Source organism: Nannobrachium achirus, assembly GCF_963921795.1.
Source record: "Nannobrachium achirus genome assembly, chromosome: 7".
Taxonomy (NCBI): Eukaryota; Metazoa; Chordata; class Actinopteri; order Myctophiformes; family Myctophidae; genus Nannobrachium; species Nannobrachium achirus.
In genome coordinates, this window is record NC_137816.1 from 11261482 (window position 1) to 11280043 (window position 18562).

Genomic DNA, 18562 nt, shown 5'->3' on the forward strand with positions numbered 1-18562 from the left:
TTCAAGCCAATCAGTGTAAAGTTGAATGTATAAGTAAGAGAAGGGGCATGGGGTGGAAGTACCAGTATTTACTGCAAAGTAAGCAATTCTGCTTTCCATAAAATGCTTGGGCTCGCTGAAGCCATGGAGCGGATGCTTATTCTCGTGCATGTCTGCTCTAGGGATGGGACTATAAGAGATATTATCGTTTATCGTGATAAAAAACACTCACGATAATCGTATCGTGGAGATTTCATTTATCGTGATATCGTCCACCGTCATGCACTGGGATCAATTCACCTTTTATTTGCAGAGTACCACTTAAACCCTCTATAATTGGTAAAAGGTACTTATAATATACTGTACATACTTGATACAGTCTTTTTTTCACTCACAATCAAATGTCTTCGCCAAAAAATAGCCGTTCTACAAGCTCGCAACGCGCCACATTGCGGCGCGTTGTGAGCTTGTAGATCAGCTATTTTTTGGCAAATGTTCAAGCCCAGGATAATGGATTTTGATTATCGCGATAATATCGTAAAACGCGATTTCTTTTGTCACAATAATCGTGATATGACATTTTCATATCGTCCCATCCCTTGTCTGCTCAGAATGCAAATTCATGCAAACGAGGAGCAGACCCGTCAGCGTAGTGTGTGCGTTCTGTCGGAGAATTGAAACTTATTGAAGGGATCACTTTTGACAATTAAGTGCACCTCGGGACTCCTGCTATTCTCTGCTGACTGTTGTGGAGGTGAATTTGGGACGTAACCCCACGTTCACCCCTTCAACAGAGCAGACAAACCCAAACCCACTCAGCTAACCTGCTCTTAGATGTTCAGATTAATGACCCGTAGAATGGAGGCTTGTTATAATCGACTTTCTCTGATGAGGATATTCTGGATAGAGGCCAAAGCGCACGCACGCACGCACGCACGCACGCACGCACGCACGCACGCACGCACGCACGCACGCACGCAAAAGACACATACAACGGAACGTGAACACACAGACATCAAAGTGTTGTTATAAGACTTTCTGCTGCCTATTAAGTATGACATCATTGTATCATCAGCTTTTAGCAAGTAGGCAAGAACAGCTGTAAAACAAAGACACACACACACACACACACACACACACACACACACACACACACACACACACACACACACACACACACACACACACACACACACACACACACACACACACACACACACACACACACACACACACACACACACACACACACACACAACACACACACACACACACACACACACACAGTGATGAAGATTTAATCATGGATCAATAGCCTATATGTATGAATGCCAGAGTATATCAGCTTCTGACAGGTTTAGTAGCATCACTAGACAGCTCTACTTAACAAGACGACAGGAAAGTGTAGTACACATGCACACAATCTTAAATGGCTCAGCTCTTTTCATTCGACACAATCTAAATCTAAACCCCGTTAACTATATGAAATGCATGCAAAGTATTATATATGTCAAAAACAAAAAACAGATACAATGTGATATTTCTCATCATATGTACATCAGCTGGTGAAATCATCAGTTGGCCAGAAAACTCCAGTGGTGTACTAAATACATTTACTTAAGTACTGTACTTACTGTACTAAAATGTTGAGGTATTTGATTTTGTACTTTACTTGAGTATTTACAATTTCCAATAGTTTTACTTCTACATCTCAGTTCCAAATATTGTACCTTTACTCCACTACATTTATTTGAAAACTTAAGATATACATTATAATGTTATAAAATATACATAAACCACTTTAGCCCTATTTTATACCTAGGCTATTTGAAAATAGACAATCAACAAGCTCACAACGGGTCGTGTCGCAATGCGTTGTGAGCTTGTAGATATGCTATTTGCAAACATGTTGTACCTTTACTTTTTGTGCTTTAGGTACTTTTTGATGCCAATACTTTCATACTTTAATTCCGGACTTTTACTTGTAACAGAGTATTTCTACATTGCCGCATTGATACTTTTCCTTAAGTAAGAAATGTGAGTACTTTTTCCACCACTGAGATAATACAGTCAGCCCTCTAACAATGCTGAAGACACCCCATGTGTTGTTGAGTGGAGTCCATCAGATTCTATAACAGTGACTTTTCTGTTTTCACTCTACAATACACATCTTCTCCGAAAATAAACGATCAACAAGCTCACAAGAAGCCATATTTGCTGATCAGTTATTTTCAGCTAAAGATTTGCCCGGAATACGGTGACTGGGGTTTATGTAACAAGCACCATGAGGGACTACTGGAATATGTTAGATGGCTAACTTGGCTACTGTCCTCTGCTTGTGTGTTTGCGTGTGTGTGCATGTGCCTGTGTGTGTGTGTGTATGGCATGATGAACTGCTCTGTGACCTGCACTTGTGCTATCCTTGGTGTGTGTGTGTATGTACGTGTGTGAGAAAGTAGATGCCCCAACGCCCTCACTCCATTCTCTTTAATATACTCTACTTGATGTTGGAAGATGATGCACGCACGCACACATGCACGCACATATACACGCACGCACGCACGCACGCACGCACGCACGCACGCACGCACACACACACAGACACACAGACACACACACACACATACACAATCTACCTTTGTTACTTTGGCCAGATAAGTAGCACTTATCCAAAGTGATCCCCCTATGGTTGATACAGCGACACCTGGCACCCTTGGAGCATGTGTGTGTGTTTGCGTGTTTGTGTGTTCGCCTAACAGTAAGTGACGATTGAGAGAGCAGAATGCATGTGTGTAAATGTATGAGAGTATATGCAAGTGTGTGTGTCTGTGTGTGTGTGTGTGTGTGTGTGTGTGTGTGTGTGTGTGTGTGTGTGTGTGTGTGTGTGTTTAGCCAATCTCTTAAGGAGAGGACAGGCCACACAGGTGAAGTGATGTTCAGCTGAACACTGGATGACATTCACATCACTTCTTGTGTCTCTGCGTGAAACACTTCATGTGTGTGTGTGTGTGTGTGTGTGTGTGTGTGTGTGTGTGTGTGTGTGTGTGTGTGTGTGTGTGTGTGGCGTGTGTGCGTGCGTGAGTGAGTGTGTGTTCATGACCAGTTGGACCAGCTGCTGGAGGTTTAACACATTTTATTTCGTATCCATCATTTGTTTTTATTTTGTCGTTGTCATTGATTTATCTGACTCACCAAAGTTTTCTTATTTGAGCCCTTTTCTTAAAGATAGCATTTTATGAGCTTACCAAGATAAGAATAGAAGAAGTGCGATCTGTTTTTTTTGTTACATTATGTCCCTTTGCTGACATTCACACCATCACAAATGTTAATGTTTTGCCATTGCTGTTTTTTTTTCTTCTTTTTTTTCCTGTGTAATGCTTGTACTAACAACTTTACCTCAGTCTACACTCGGTATGAAAGAGCGAGCAAGATTATTTTGTGCAAGTTTCCCACAGATTGTAATTTATACAGAGTGAAAGCATAGTATGAGTGAAAAATATGAAATTACTTAACGATTATTTAACAGTTTGCGTGCACATTTCTCTGACGTTGGTCAGACTCGCCCCATTAACCCTATCCGCACGCGTAGACAGTGTCAACGGTTCACAAAATTCACGGTTCGGTTCGGTTCGATATTTTGGTGACACTGTTCGATACTTTTTCTTTACAAAAAATAAACAGAAATGTCCTTGATTTATAAATGTATTTTTATTGACAGACGCTGATTGTCTCTTACACTTTTTGGGAATATATTGTTTAGGGGAGTTACCTGTGTTAATGACAAACAATCAGACATGCACTTCTAAGTGGGATCCATCATTAAGCTCACCTGTGTTAGAGCAGATTTGTTTGTTAAGAATGTTGCTTCAGGAGATGACCTCCCTTATTTATTCTCTTAAAGTGGCCATTCAGTGAATTAAGCTATTTGTTTATAGACATATTTTACATGTAGAATAGTCATTTCTGAACTCCAGTAAAAAAAATGGAACTTTATATTAAAGCATTTTGGAATAAGACTGCTTTTTTCATCATTCAAATTTTGTCTGTTGGTTAATAATACATTACTCTGTTGTGTGACAAACCGGGAATACACTTGTTATCATATTGACTGAACTGCCCCTTTAACAGAAAATTAAGAGAAAAATATTAGAGACGTGAAGCGAATGTCGCAGAATATGGCCCGTTGTGTAAGTATTCAATGAACAGAGCACTCTCACGTGCATGCACGCACAAACACAGTTCCTCTGGCTATATGAGACAGAAATAAATGTCTAGAATAGATGATAACATAATCTGCAAAACACAGACACGCGCTAATCTCAATGTGAGATGACTGAACGTACACACCCACACCGTAACAACTCCAACGTCAAGTTCACTTTCACATCAGTAGTTTTACAGGTGTAACAGAGTAGGCAAATAGTTTTTCCATGTGGTGTGTGTGTGACTGTGTGTGTCTATGTTGGTTTTATAAAGTGTACTTAACAGTCGGTGACAGATAATTATCTCCAGAGTGTGTACAGCGAGTGGTAAAATGCACATCAGTCTCACAGACTGCGTGTGACAGCAGCAGCTAATGCTAACTAACCGCCTCTCACTGAGAATGCCAGAGTTTCACCAAACGCTTCTTAATTGCATCATTAGAGTGAGTGTGTGTGTGTGTGTGTGTGTGTGTGTGTGTGTGTGTGTGTGTGTGTGTGTGTGTGTGTGTGTGTGTGTGTTTGTGTGTGTGTGTGTGTGTGTGTGTGGTGTGTGTATGTTTGTGTGTCAGAGAGAGAGAGACAAAGTGTCACTCTGACAGCGACAGCTAACTAATGTAACATGTGAGTGCACATCTGTGTGTGTGTGAGCGCACGCATCTCATTCATGTGAATATGTGTGTTTGTGCTCGAATGTGTATTTGTGCGTGTGTCAGTTCACACGTGCGCGTGTTTCTAAGCGTACCAGTTTCCTGTGTCACGCTAAATTAGCCCCCCTGCGCTGGTAATCCCATTAGGCTAGCTCAACAGGCTAATGGGGGAACTAATGGCCCCAGCTATATGTATCTAGGGGAACACTAATAAGCCGTGACACCACTCCCACTGTTAATTACCACAAACTAGACTAAACGAACAAATCAACTGGGTTAGAGACGAGACACAGATGTGGCATCGCACACAATACACTAAACACACATAGCCTACAGTACACTACACTACCCAACTTCAATTCAACCAGGAATGTACATAGTACACACACACACACACACACACACACACACACACACACACACACACACACACACACACACACACACACACACACACACACACACACACACACACACACACACACACACTTGAGTTGACAAAGACCTAAAAGTAGAGGATCATGACACCAAAGTGGAGAGACAACGTGAGGAGTGGTTTGTGTGTGTGTGTGTGTGTGTGTGTGTGTGTGTGTGTGTGTGTGTGTGTGTGTGTGTGTGTGTGTGTGTGTGTACTGCTTATGAATAATCATCCTCCATCATTGCTTTCATCATTGAAGTCGTTGACTCTTTACCCCCCTACATGTGTCTGTGTGGATGGATAAGGAAGATTTGCTGTGTGTGTGTGTGTGTGTGTGTGTGTGTGTGTGTGTGTGTGTGTGAGAAGCTTAATTAGCTTGTGATTGGTATTCACGCGTGGTGACTGCAGGGAATGAGTTAATTGCAGGCCAATTCAAACGTTGACACACTTTCAAAGTTCTCTCTCTCTCTAACTGTGAGAAACCAATGAGGGCTGCAAATCACATTTATTAGATGAGAGTCATGGAGAGAAGAAGTGAATGGGAGATAGAGAGACAAGACAGACTGGAAAAAGGAAGAGGGAGAAGGATAACTGAGAAAGGGGAGCTACTGTAGGATGAAACAAACAACAGAAAAATGAAATTAGATGTGAGTGGATGAGAGGTTCTAATTTCTGATTTCTGGGTGATGGGTTCATGCTACAGTTCTACAGAACCGGCTGGGCAGTGAGTTTCATGACCACACGAAGGAAAAACTACATTTTATACACGATAAACCGTACAACACTTATTGTCCTCCAGTAAACAAAAAAAAAGGGTTATTTACTGATCCCCAAGGCAAAATAATTTGACTGGGGAGCATATAAGTGTTGTGGGACAACTTGAAGCCCGCAGGAGCCAAGGATCGAACCGAGAACCATCTGATTCCCAGACCTCCACTCTAGTACCTATAGTGAGCTGTTGCAATCCACTGTCACCCAAAAATGCTGATCAACGCACTGGATAGTCTGATCTCCGACCGCTAACTATGACAAAGTATGCTTCAGTCATTTCATCTTGCACAGCCAGCCAGGCGAGATTGCCAGTCTTTTTAACGTTTATAAGGAATGGGAGCAGACATTTCAATAGAAGCATTGTTGTGGGTGGTGAGAAATCATGTCACGGGTGGGTGCCGGACTGAAATACACTATGGCCCCTATTTATCAGTCTAACAAATTAACCAGCATTAATCCAACCGCAAAAATCTCACGACAGGGTTCACTTGTGATTTATGAAACAGTCGTGTCTCGCCAATCATAGCGTAAGGGCGGTCAGGTGTTGATATTATGTGGCCGGTGAAAACTCTAATTTAAATATTCTCGTTTCAGAGGCCTTGCCCGTAGAATTTACGACGTGAAGAAGCGGCATGTAGCCAAGAAGAAACACTTGTATGACATGGAAATAGTGCAAAAAAAGGGTGCAATCACACCAACTAAAAGGTGTCCTTAAAAGGGTTAGGGTTAGGTAAAGAAAAAAATCCCACCCGTGTGAAATGAGCGCTGCTGATGATGATGAGGATAAACCCACATGACGTCACAGGATAGGAAAGGGACATACGGTTACTTAACTAGAAAGATGCAATTGGATGTTGTAAGTGTGGTTGCCTTGAGGCGAGTCACACTGCAGATATTGTTTCTAACCTGTGGATCAAACAGGAAGTAAGGGCGTCCATTTTGGATCTGTAGGGCCACAAACTCATCCTGGTTTCCTGGAGAGAAGGCAACAAGCAACAGGCCGTCTGGAGAGCGAGTTCTGAAGCTCAGCTGCACCCCTGAGAGACAGTGTGTGAGAGAGATATATATATTAATACACAGCAGACAACTCACATCACATCACTTGTCATTAACATGTGGACACAAGACGAACATTGCACAAACACTGCATTCACTGGCGATGTGCAATGCCAGGATATAGTTCATAATAGTTCCGTTTTCTAAGGTTTGCTCCCCCCAGCCCCTCCTCCTGCGTATCAGATACGCTACCTTGGACGGCATACTACGTATATAGCATAACACGGTGGAACACACTACTGATTAAACCTATATACTGAGGTTAAAACACTTTGACAGAAGAGGATGGGCATCTTACTCTCTTCTCTCCCCAGACTCCCTCCGCACACACACACACACACACACACACACACACACACACACACACACACACACACACACACACACACACACACACACACACACACACACACACACACACACACACACACACACAATTTTACATGTATATCTAAATCCTCTCCTCAGAGCTGCCATGTACAGCCTAAAGTCTCAAACTACCCCAGGACTTTGATGTCTATGTGCACAATGAGAGAGAGAGAGAGAGAGAGAGAGAGAGAGAGAGAGAGAGAGAGAGAGAGAGAGAGAGAGAGAGAGAGGAGCATGTGTGTGTGTGTGTGTGTGTGTGTGTGTGTGTGTGTGTGTGTGTGTGTGTGTGTGTGTGTGTGTGTGTGTGTGTGTGTGTGTGTGAGAGAGAATTCATCCAACATCTCCATCAGGGTGGGTATTCCCAGCAGCACAACAGTTCTAAGTTCACTTTATTTCTATTAGAAGTGAACAGTCTAGAATGATTCCAGGTCTAAAGTGCATCGGGGAAACACAGGTCTACTATCTCAATGTAACAATTCCATCAGTTAAAGTCACAATGTCCTATTTTACAATATAGCAAAGGTCCTTCAGCCATTTTCTAGCACATAATTCAGACTACAGAATATTTGTCGTATTCTGCAGGTAATCATTCTTTCTCCAAATACTCTTGTAAACACTATGTGGCTAAAGTAATTCAAATTTCACTATTATTTCTGTTAAACCACCACACGTTTCTAGGAGATCATTAATATTGCCCTGTAGTAAAATCTGGGTAGTAGCAAAAAAGTGTTTTTGGTGGAAAATCTTGTCAGGTGGAAATGGACGTGGCCTTTACAGTTGCATTGTTATGAAAGGAATCCAGGGACTTATTTTAATGTATGACCTACGGTTCAAGATAGGCCAAAAAGTGAAGCAGCCTGTTAGCCAATAGTGGTAAACAATGGGAGGGCAGGCAGAAGGTTTTCTTAAGGTTTTATTCCATGAAGTCATGTGTGTTTTTTACATGTTTTCCATCGCCTCATAAAGCTTTGTGCCCATCTGACCTAATGGGAGAACCTCTGTTTTTAAATGTTATCAATCAAAGATGGGAAAACTAGAGGGTCATCCTTTGAGACCAATACTGCTCCAACCTACTCTAACGCGCACATGCACACACAGGCACGCGGCGCAACACACACACACACACACACACACACACACACACACACACACACACACACACACACACACACACACACACACACACACACACACACACACACACACACACACACACACACACACACACACACACACACACACACACACACACACATACTGGGAGTGCACTGGGATTCATCTTGCGTGCTGCTCTGCCGTGTTTCAGTGGATCAGGGATTGGATCTTAATCCACTAGCAGATCCACGTGGAAACATGGAGCGTGTGTGTGTGTATGTGTGTGTGTGTGTCTTCATCTCTATCTGTCTCTGTGGGGAACAGAAGTGTGGGAAGATCTGAGCATCTGAAAGGAGATGTCTAAGGGTTCAACACAAGATTTTACTTTGTATGGTTTGCCTTACTGAGCCAACTAATAATTGAATTAGATTGTTATTATGCATCTGAGATCCTATTCTGTATTATTTGTATGGTTATAAACTATGTGGGCTTTATCAACTACTGCACAAAAGGACATGCAGAGAGAGCTGGACAGCTGACAGGGTAACAGGTCATAGATCAGACTTGAGAAACCCTGGACAAGCAGTGGTACTGTACCTATAACAAAATTGCTCATTAACACATTGACCGCCATTTTAACATACCTCCGTACTCCCACCTGCCATTCGTCTCCATAGACTTCCATGTAATTGGGTGTGCACGGATCATGCACACCCATGCCTAGATAATGCACCACGTGTGTCCACATTGCTCACAGCTTTCAAACAAAAAAATCCGAATGGAAATCCGTTCAGGCATTCATGAGATAACAGCCACTATGTTTAACAAAGATGGCTGCCAAAATGGCTGCCATGCTTGAAAGATGGGGTTGCTATGGGGGTTAAACATGCAATTTCGCGATTGCTATCATGCCTACTCCATTTTTTGGGGTCAAAAATTTTTTTTGAAAAAAAAATGTTTTTGAATTTTTTTTTTTTTTTTTTTTTTTTTTTTTTTTAATTCTCGGGACTATCGGGCCTGGCGGGGAAAGACATTGGAATAATCTCGGGACTATCGGGCCTGGCAGGGAATGAGTTAAGTAGGTACTTGTGTAAAAAGAAATACATGTGGATATATTTGTAGAAACGAGAAGACGTTAAATGGTCTTATTGTACGATAAAAAAAAAGAAAATCGACTTGCTGGTAGTGCCAATGTGAAAAGGGTGGCATTTCTTTTTGGCCTAGTGGGAATGTCCATGCAAAATTTTACGGAAATCGCACGCTGTGTTTATTTGAGGCATTTTGTTCAACTCCTGCCATCCTAGAACACAGAGGGTTCCCAAAGGGTTCCCATTTAGATCCCGGGCTCCCCCAGAGTTAGTGTCAAAGAGTCCTTGAGCAAGTCTCTGAACCCCTAGCATAATATATAAAATGCAAGAATCATTTATGCAGCACCTTCTAGCGCCTCAAATTGTGCTATGATTAACGTACAGTCATATTTCAACATTCAATATTTTTTTATCTTACTACCTACTATTCTTAATTATTGTCTCCACCAGCCGAAGGCATGGGGGAGAGTATGTTTTCCCCTCCGTCCGTCCGTGTGTCCGTGCGTCCGTCCGTGTGTCCGTGTGTCCGTGTGTCCTCGCAGTTTGTGTGCAGCTAATCTCAGTCGCCGTTGGCCCGGTCGCTGCCAAAGTGAGCACACACATTCCCTGGATGCCAATCTAGAACCTCTGCCCTAGATTTTTCAAATGGGCCTTTTCTAGCGCCACCTAGTGGCCGATGTTCGCAAAACATCCTTGCAGTTTGTGTGCAGCTAATCTCAGTCGCCGTTGGCCCGGTTGCTGCCAAAGTGAGCACACACATTCCCTGGATGCCAATCTAGAACCTCTGCCCTAAATTTTTCAAATGGGCCTTTTCTAGCGCCACCTAGTGGGCGATGTTCGCAAAACACATTTCTGTGCACTACTCGATTTTGTCCAAAAATCCTACAAATCGGTAGGCAGTATCTCGACAGTCATGTGATCGACACAGATCTGTCCGATTTGGCATATTCCATCCTGATTGGCTAAGATTGGCTTCCAAAGTTTGTAGGATTGAGCCGTTTTGAACAAAATGCCTCAAATCCCAAACGCAAAGTGCAATTATCATGAAATCGCGCACACACGTTCCCACTAGGCCGAGGAAGAAATGCCACTTAATTTTTTTTAAATCAGCCTCATGGTGGCGCTATAACAGGCAGATTTGTGGTTTTACCTATAACTCCACCGATCAGTTTCAAACTTTGTAAGCGCACTCCCTAGAGGCTAAGGATAAACCTTTGCCCTGCATTTTTCACATCAGCCTTTTATAGCGCCACCTTTGGGCCGACTTATGTAAAACACATTTTTGGATATTACTCCTTGAGATTTTATCCAAAAATCACGCAAATCGGTAGACAGTATCTCTATAGTCATGTGATCAAGTCCGAGCCGTCTGATATTTCATATTCCATCCTGATTGGCTAATATTAGCTTCCAAAGTTTGCAGGATTGCTCAGTTTTTGAACAAAATGCTTCAAATCATCAACGCAGCTTGCGATTACCGTGAAATTTGCCACACATATTCCCACTAGGTCAAGGAACAAATGCTACCTTTTTTCACATTGGACTGTTATAGCGCCACCAGCAGGTAGACTTTAGCAAAACACATTTTTGGAACACAATGCTTCAAATCATGCATGCAGCGTCCGATTTCCATGAAAGATCTATGGTGAAGAACGTATGCCACCCTTTTTACATTGGCCTATTATACAGTAGCACCACCAGGACGCACAGCCTGGTGGAGACCTGTGCTCGGAAGAGCACTGCTTCTAGTTCCTTTTATTGTAGTTATAATAATTGTACTCTTGTTTATGAGATGCAACAAAAACAAATCTTGACTCTAAATAACATGCTTAGCAGCTGTCCACAAGTAAACATATTTAGAATATCATTTCTCAAGCAAAAGGCGGAGCTGACATTTTGCTTGGCGTTGGAGCAGAAGCAGATAAAGACGTTCTTTACGTCAGACTGACAATCTGTACGTCCAGCAGTCATGTGTCATTTACATTCATGACCTTGTCACCGCGGAGACGAGAGAAGCCATGACAGATATGTGACATCACATTATCTCCTTTTAACCTCTCTGTCTTTCACTCTCTCACCGCCGTTGCATCCATCCACTCTCGCTCCCTCGGTCACCTCTGCTTTTAACCTTCCTCTTCCCCTTCCTGACCTTTCAATCCTCCTCTTCCCTTTCTGCTACCTTTTTCTTGTTCTGAATTTCTATGTCTCCTTCGCAGGGTTCCATTTTTGATATCCCCCCATCCTTTTTAATCACTGATGGGGATATGTTTGATCCCTGGCTTTTGGTTACACTGAAATAAATAAATGCATTTTCATGTAGACTGCCTCATATGTTTGATGTCTCATTTAAACAATAAAAAAGATAAAGAAGGATGCTAACCACATTAACCATGGTGTGCTAATTCTGGGCCAATTTTCAAAATATGTCCAAGTCTTCCATGTCTATGTGTTGAAGTGTGCCTGGGCAAGACTCTTGACCACCTGACCAGCCATCCGCTGGGTGAAACAGAAATGGAATTTCCCCCGCAGGATTAACAAAGGTTTTCACCCCCTCTTTCTCGTCTTCCCCCTGGTGTCAATCAGGTGGTCTGTTGGGAGGCATGCTGTACATCGCGTGCTGTCATGACTTCACAGTGGCCAAGAGAAGCATTTATGACACACATGCACGCACGCACGGACGGACGGACGGACGGACGGACGCACGCACGCACGCACGCACACACACACAGATTGAGAGAGAGAGAATGGACCCAAGAGACAATCACATTCTCTCATAGGACCTGACCTTGCAGAAACAAATAAACATCCATATTGTTAAAACATCGTCAGCAAAAAAAACCTGATGCTCACTTCATACGACACACAACACTGATGTACAGCAACGCACAACCATGACATACAACACTACATTATGCTGTGCAGCTGAATGATTTCAGGGGATGAATATTGTCTATTTTTAGTTATTTAAAAAGGAGGCTGAATTTGAAGTTAGCTACACTAGAATGGTAGGTCAATTTATACCATGCCTTATTTATGAGCCATTAATAATTTAATAATGATAATTAATTTATTTGTATAGCACTTGTCCAACCATAGTTACAAAGGGCTCTACAGAACAAGGTAAAAGACCAGCATGATCAGTTACATTGTCCCGAGTTAAAGTTAGCTATTGTGAGCTTGGAGTGTGTGTGTGTGTGTGTGTGTGTGTGTGTGTGTGTGTGTGTGTGTGTGTGTGTGTGTGTGTGTGCGTGCGTGCGTGCGTGCATGCATGTGAGTGTGTGTGTATGTGTGTGTGTCATTGTGTTTTAGTGTACAGTGTACTCAACATTACATTACTCTGCTCTCCCCTGAGGACTTCTGTCAACTTCACAGCGATCAAAGAACACACTCTCTGTCCCACACATGCACATCATGTGTGCACTCAAACAAAATGTATATGCACATACAGGTGTCAAACAAGCACACGGGTGGCCCGGACCACTGGCCTAGCGATCCGGGCACTAGGGCTCAATGTAGCCTGACAGTGCGTTGCAGGTTTGAGTACCGAGGCAGATGGCTTCTGCTGCATGGCATTCCCTGTGGCTCTCTCCCCGTTTCCTGTCTCTCTTCACTAATACGATCCAATTAAGGCAGAAAAAGCCAGTTCCTCAATGTTACAGCAGCAATAACAACAATACAATAAATAAAAGTAGTAAAATGGGAAATACAGTAGCTAAGTATGTACTGTACATTAATCATAGCACACTTTGCAATCAAATAGTTTGCCTAAAATTGCAAGTAAGTTATTTAGACAGTATGTTGTTTAGACAGGTTTCATGTTTACCTGGGGACTGTTTCACAAAGGCTAAATTAAATAATCCAGGATTTACAGCCTGGTTTATTCCGTTCCACTAACGCCAATAAGCCAGGCTGAGAAGGAGTGACTTTGTCGAGCCAGGATCGTATAGCCAGGCTGAATGCGTGTTCATGTATTCCTTGAAAAGACCATGAGGTCGAGCGTCTTGATCGTGACCAAAGACCCAAGCGGTGTTCGGACCTGTGTCAGTCCTTGTCCCTTTTATGCCCATATATGGAGATCCCTTATGTCATCAATATTAAGCCCATATATGGACATACTCTGTCAGTCTTATGTGGTCTATAATGTCGATGTCAGCCATCTCCATATTTTTGGAAAAGTAACATTTTTAATTAAAGTCAATGTAGAAAATGTATTCACGAATAAATATATATAAATTAAAATATATAATGTATCTCTTAGCAAAATAGCATGCATGCGTGTCCTGATGAAACCGGTCGATTTGACATATGGCCCAAGTGCGTGCCACCAAAACTGTGGCAGGAGTAGCGCTAGTACTTAGGAGATGATGTAATAAAGTCGGACAAGTACTGTCTGGTTGCATGCCTATAACAATGACATCACATGCGTCATTGTGAAACAATTATATTTCATGGTCACATACTATTTCAGTATCCAAGTTACTTTGAAAGACAAAATATTTTGCAATTGCATCTCTCTACTTTTTTGAATCATCTATATTGTACTAAATAATGATTTAGCTTTTGAAACAAAACCCCAAATATGTTGAACTAGAGGTTCTGGCCGCTATGCAGGCCTCACACCTAATTTTCATCACCATTCTGACTGATATGGAGATTTCTGTATGTCAGTCCTTGTCTCTCTTATGCCCATATGTGGAGATCTCTGTATCAGTCAGACCTTGTCCCTTTTATGCCCCAATATGGAGCTCCATGGTGTCATCAGTATATACCCATATATGGAGCTGACTGATTTTTTTGCTGATATCACAACGACACATTGAGGTTAGAATATGAATGTCATACTACTTGCTTTGCTTTGTTAACAGTGGAATGCAACTTTACTGCTAACATGGCAGAAATATTCATGAGAATGTGCTACATGTGTTAGCTATGAGTAAATTAGCATTTTACGAGCTATGAATTGTTAATCATCGGTTTCATCTGCGATATAATTAAATGTGTCATGTATGATTAAGAATGTTACTTTCAGAGCAGTATTTGGTGTTTTATTAGAGAATGCTTCAAAGGTTCAGGGAGAATTCTTCTGTTGAGTAAAATGTCTTGTTAAAAGTCACCATATGTTGACTGGGGGACCCACCCTATACAGTACCTTGCACAGTAAAATCATTCAACATATTTGAAATGTTGCGTAACAATATCTTTTGTAACCATAAAGATTGCTAGTGTGGTTGCCGTGATGCAAGTCACACTTGCAAATGAATTCTGTCTTACCATTTGAATTTTCCCCATTCAAGTCATTGGGGAAAATTAATTCATGAAATAAATTAATGGCCATATATGGCGATCTCTGTGTCAGTCCTTGTCCCTTTTATGCCCATATTTGGAGATCCCTGACGTCATCAATATTAAGCCCATATCTTGGAATGCCCATATACTGTATATGGATGGAATAAAGTCGGACAAGTACTATAGCCTGGTTGCCCTGCACGGGCAACCATGACGTAATGACGTGTTTGACAACATCAGGGGTATAGTACCTTTGTACTACAGTATTTGTGCAGGAAAGCTTTAAAGACACAGAATACATACAGTAAGATATTTATTTTGACATAAATATATCGCATATGTTCTCAGAACAATGCGATTTAAGTTTCTAGGTGGTGAAGTGTTCCTTTAAGAGGTTTGGGTCCGCGTCAATATGCAGACGGGTCGGTATGCCGACAAACTAAACCTAACCTTAACCCTAACCACAGTAAAACTATGCCTAAACCTAACCCTAACCTCAGTAACCGTGACGCGGGTGATTAGCGAACCTGCCGACGCTGGTGAGTAGCTAACCTGCCGACGCCGGTGAGTTCCTACTCGGAACAACGGACCGGCGGAACAATGAGCGGACCCAGAGGTTTAGCCCAGGTGCAGCTGTAACGTTTCTGTCGTTTATATTACTCTTCATTTTTGTAGGTTAGTTTTCCTCAGATGGTCATTAGATTAGACTGCTGAAATAAAATAAAATATAAACAAAAACATCAGCACTGCAGAAATGTTTACTAAACCTATTTTTGTATGCCTGAGCTGCTTGGCCAATCTTACAGACACATCTAGAGGCAGTGTGTTAACATTAAGTGGACTACTCTGTACAAACTGAGGCACATTTCCATACAGTAAGATTATTTTAACTGTTGTCTTGAGATGTAGGCCTATATTTAATCGCCTCTAGTAGTAATGTTTAATCATGTACATCGTGAATTCTATGGAGTCTTAATTCCTATAATAAAGTGCTACTTCTATCACAGTAAATAGCAATGATTGTAGCAGGAAATAAACGTATAGTGTGTATTGTGTGAGTGTATTGTTTTAAATGGAGCCTTATTTATGAGCTAATATTGTTTCATATGTTATTGTATGGTTGCTCAGTAAACAGCAGAGGTTGTGTGTAATCATCTCTACAACATAACCTGAATAACTCCAGTCATGTTAGCTCTCTGCTGGCATTAATCAGAGCCTGGTGTATTAATGAGCGTGCGGCAGCCAGCTAATTACAGCCATAGATTCTGCAGCAGCCCATTAAATATACAAATGACAGAATTAAAGAGCCCAGCCTCTCCTGATTAATCTTTAAATGGAGAAAAACTAATGATGTCTGCGCAAACTTTCCCTTCACACCACACTTCTCCCCCTCTCTCCTCTCCACGCAGACGCCTGGCAATCAATCAAATTAATTAAGGAAAAATCATTTGTATCATTTAACATTTCCCTTTTTCCTGTTCAGCCTGCTGTAGTGCTGCCCTGACGACGTACAGCGTGCTGTAACACTGAACTGTAGTTCTATTCTATGGTGGTAAAATAGCACCGTGCACAGTAAAATCCTTATGTTAATTTAAATTGAGTATACAAATGGATTTTAACTGTGTAGTACTCTATAACAGTGGTTCTCAACCTTTTCAGGCCGCGACCCTCAAAAGAATCATATTTTAACTGGGGACCCCCCACCCTGACGAGCACTAAGAGTTGAGGCATTACATTTTGTATAACATGGTTCTATTGTGAAAATAGCAGCTCTACATGCTCACAACGCCTCACAATTTCTGCCTCTAATATTTGACAATTTGGCCAATTTTTTAATTTGTCATTTTAGAGGTATTAAAAAGTCCTTTGGGGCGCCTGGTGGCCTAGTGGACCAGGCGCATACCATATAGACATTGCCATTTCGGCATCAATGCCTGTCGGCGTCGCCGGTTCGATTCCCGATCCGAGCGACCTTTGCCGCATGTCACTCCCTGTCTCTCCCCATTTCCTGTCAGTCTACTGTCCTATCCAATAAAGGAAAAAAACAAATCTTAAAAAAAAAAAAAAAGTCTTCAATTGTCACTTTAGAAATGTGCATACACCCTCTAGTCTATACACTTAAAATTTATGTTGGTTTGTTTACTGTTGAGTGAGAAAACAATGTTGCACATTAAGTTCATCATCTGGGGACCCCCCAAAATAATTTGGGGACCCCCCCTGGGGGTCCTGGCCCACAGGTTGAGAACCACTGCTCTATAACTGTTGTACACGTACAGCACCAGCCTTTAATGCTTCCCAGCTCTTTCTTCAGTCTGCCTCTGCCATGTTCCATACAGCATCCCTTCATTTAGTTTGTGCTTCAATCAAATACATCTGGATTAGCAGGAATGTGAGCAGCCCATCAGCCTCACTCCAGTGAACCAATGAGGTGAGAGGCCTCACATCATCTGCGTATTTATGAAATGGGCTGTTCATATTAAACCCATTCAGAACGGGTACACATTTTGTGTTTCATTATTTTATGCTTTAACTATTGAAAAATAGCAGATATACAAGCTCACAGCGCGGCACCGAGTGCCGCGCTGCAAGCTTGTAGATCTGCTATTTTTGAAAAATCGTGAAAATTATAATTTTGACCCGATTCTATCCACGAGTTTCCTACGCCCCATAGTGCATCGCGCAAACGTTTGCATCGATCTTCCGGCGCCGATTTACAAGCTCTCAACGGGTTGCATCTGCGACACGACGTGAGCTTGTATGTCTGCTGTTAAACCCGGAAGTTTGGTCCGGATAGTCTCCAGTAAACTCCCGCGGAAACTTGTGGATAAGTGTCTTTTGAATCCTTCTAAGGTTTTTTTTTAAAAACCTGTGTCTCTATGTCAGCAATCTGGCCAGCCATCGTCAAAGAAAAGGTCCTTTTCACTTAACTGGAGTTAGTCTGTTCTTGAGAGACTACTATGTCAGTGGTTCTCAAACCTTTTCATGTGAAGGACCCCCAAACTGATATTTATTTGGCCACGGACCCCCATCTCAAAATATTTAGTTCCAGGGACCCCCCAGAAGCAAAATTTGAGTTACAAACGTTCGCTTTGAAAATACATATATTCAAATATTTGCACACATTTTCACGACTTTCTCTCAAAAATAGCAGATCTACAAGCTCGCAGCGCGGCACTCGGTGCCGCGCTGTGAGCTTGTATATCTGCTATTTTTCACTGGTTAAAGCATTCAATAATCCTAGGCCTAAATGGGTTAAAATATCGAATTTTACGAAAGGGGTAAGACGACGCACTTTGATCCAAGCTAAGACGCATGGAGGGGACTCGATGAGTGCCAGCCTCGTACGCTATTACAGATGGGTGAATGGAGTCGTATGTAATTATGGAAACAAGCACTCAGAGGATATTTATAATTTAACATTGACTGCATGAGGATATAGCCTCCTTTGATCTAAATGAAGATTCACTGAAGGAAATACTGACCTCAGATGTTCCAGATTAATTTAGCGGAGGGAAACATTATTATAGATGAATTCTATTTATGAAATTAAGCACTCAGTATTCATCCATATTATAATAATTGTGGATAGAAAAATATGCTATTTTAATATAAACTAAGATTTAGCAGAGGGACTAAATGGTCTAATGTTGT

At 41.8% G+C, this 18562-nt stretch overlaps 1 protein-coding gene across 1 annotated transcript in view; it reads right to left on the reverse strand.

The window, feature by feature from the left end:
• The window catches only part of ush2a (Usher syndrome 2A (autosomal recessive, mild)), a gene marked incomplete at both ends in the record, with an annotated part of 371709 nt that overhangs the window by 229678 nt on the left and 123469 nt on the right, over positions 1-18562 (reverse strand). Inside the window, 1 exon segment of the mRNA XM_080730052.1 lies at positions 6924-7054. Coding sequence (XP_080586178.1) covers positions 6924-7054 — 131 coding nt within the window.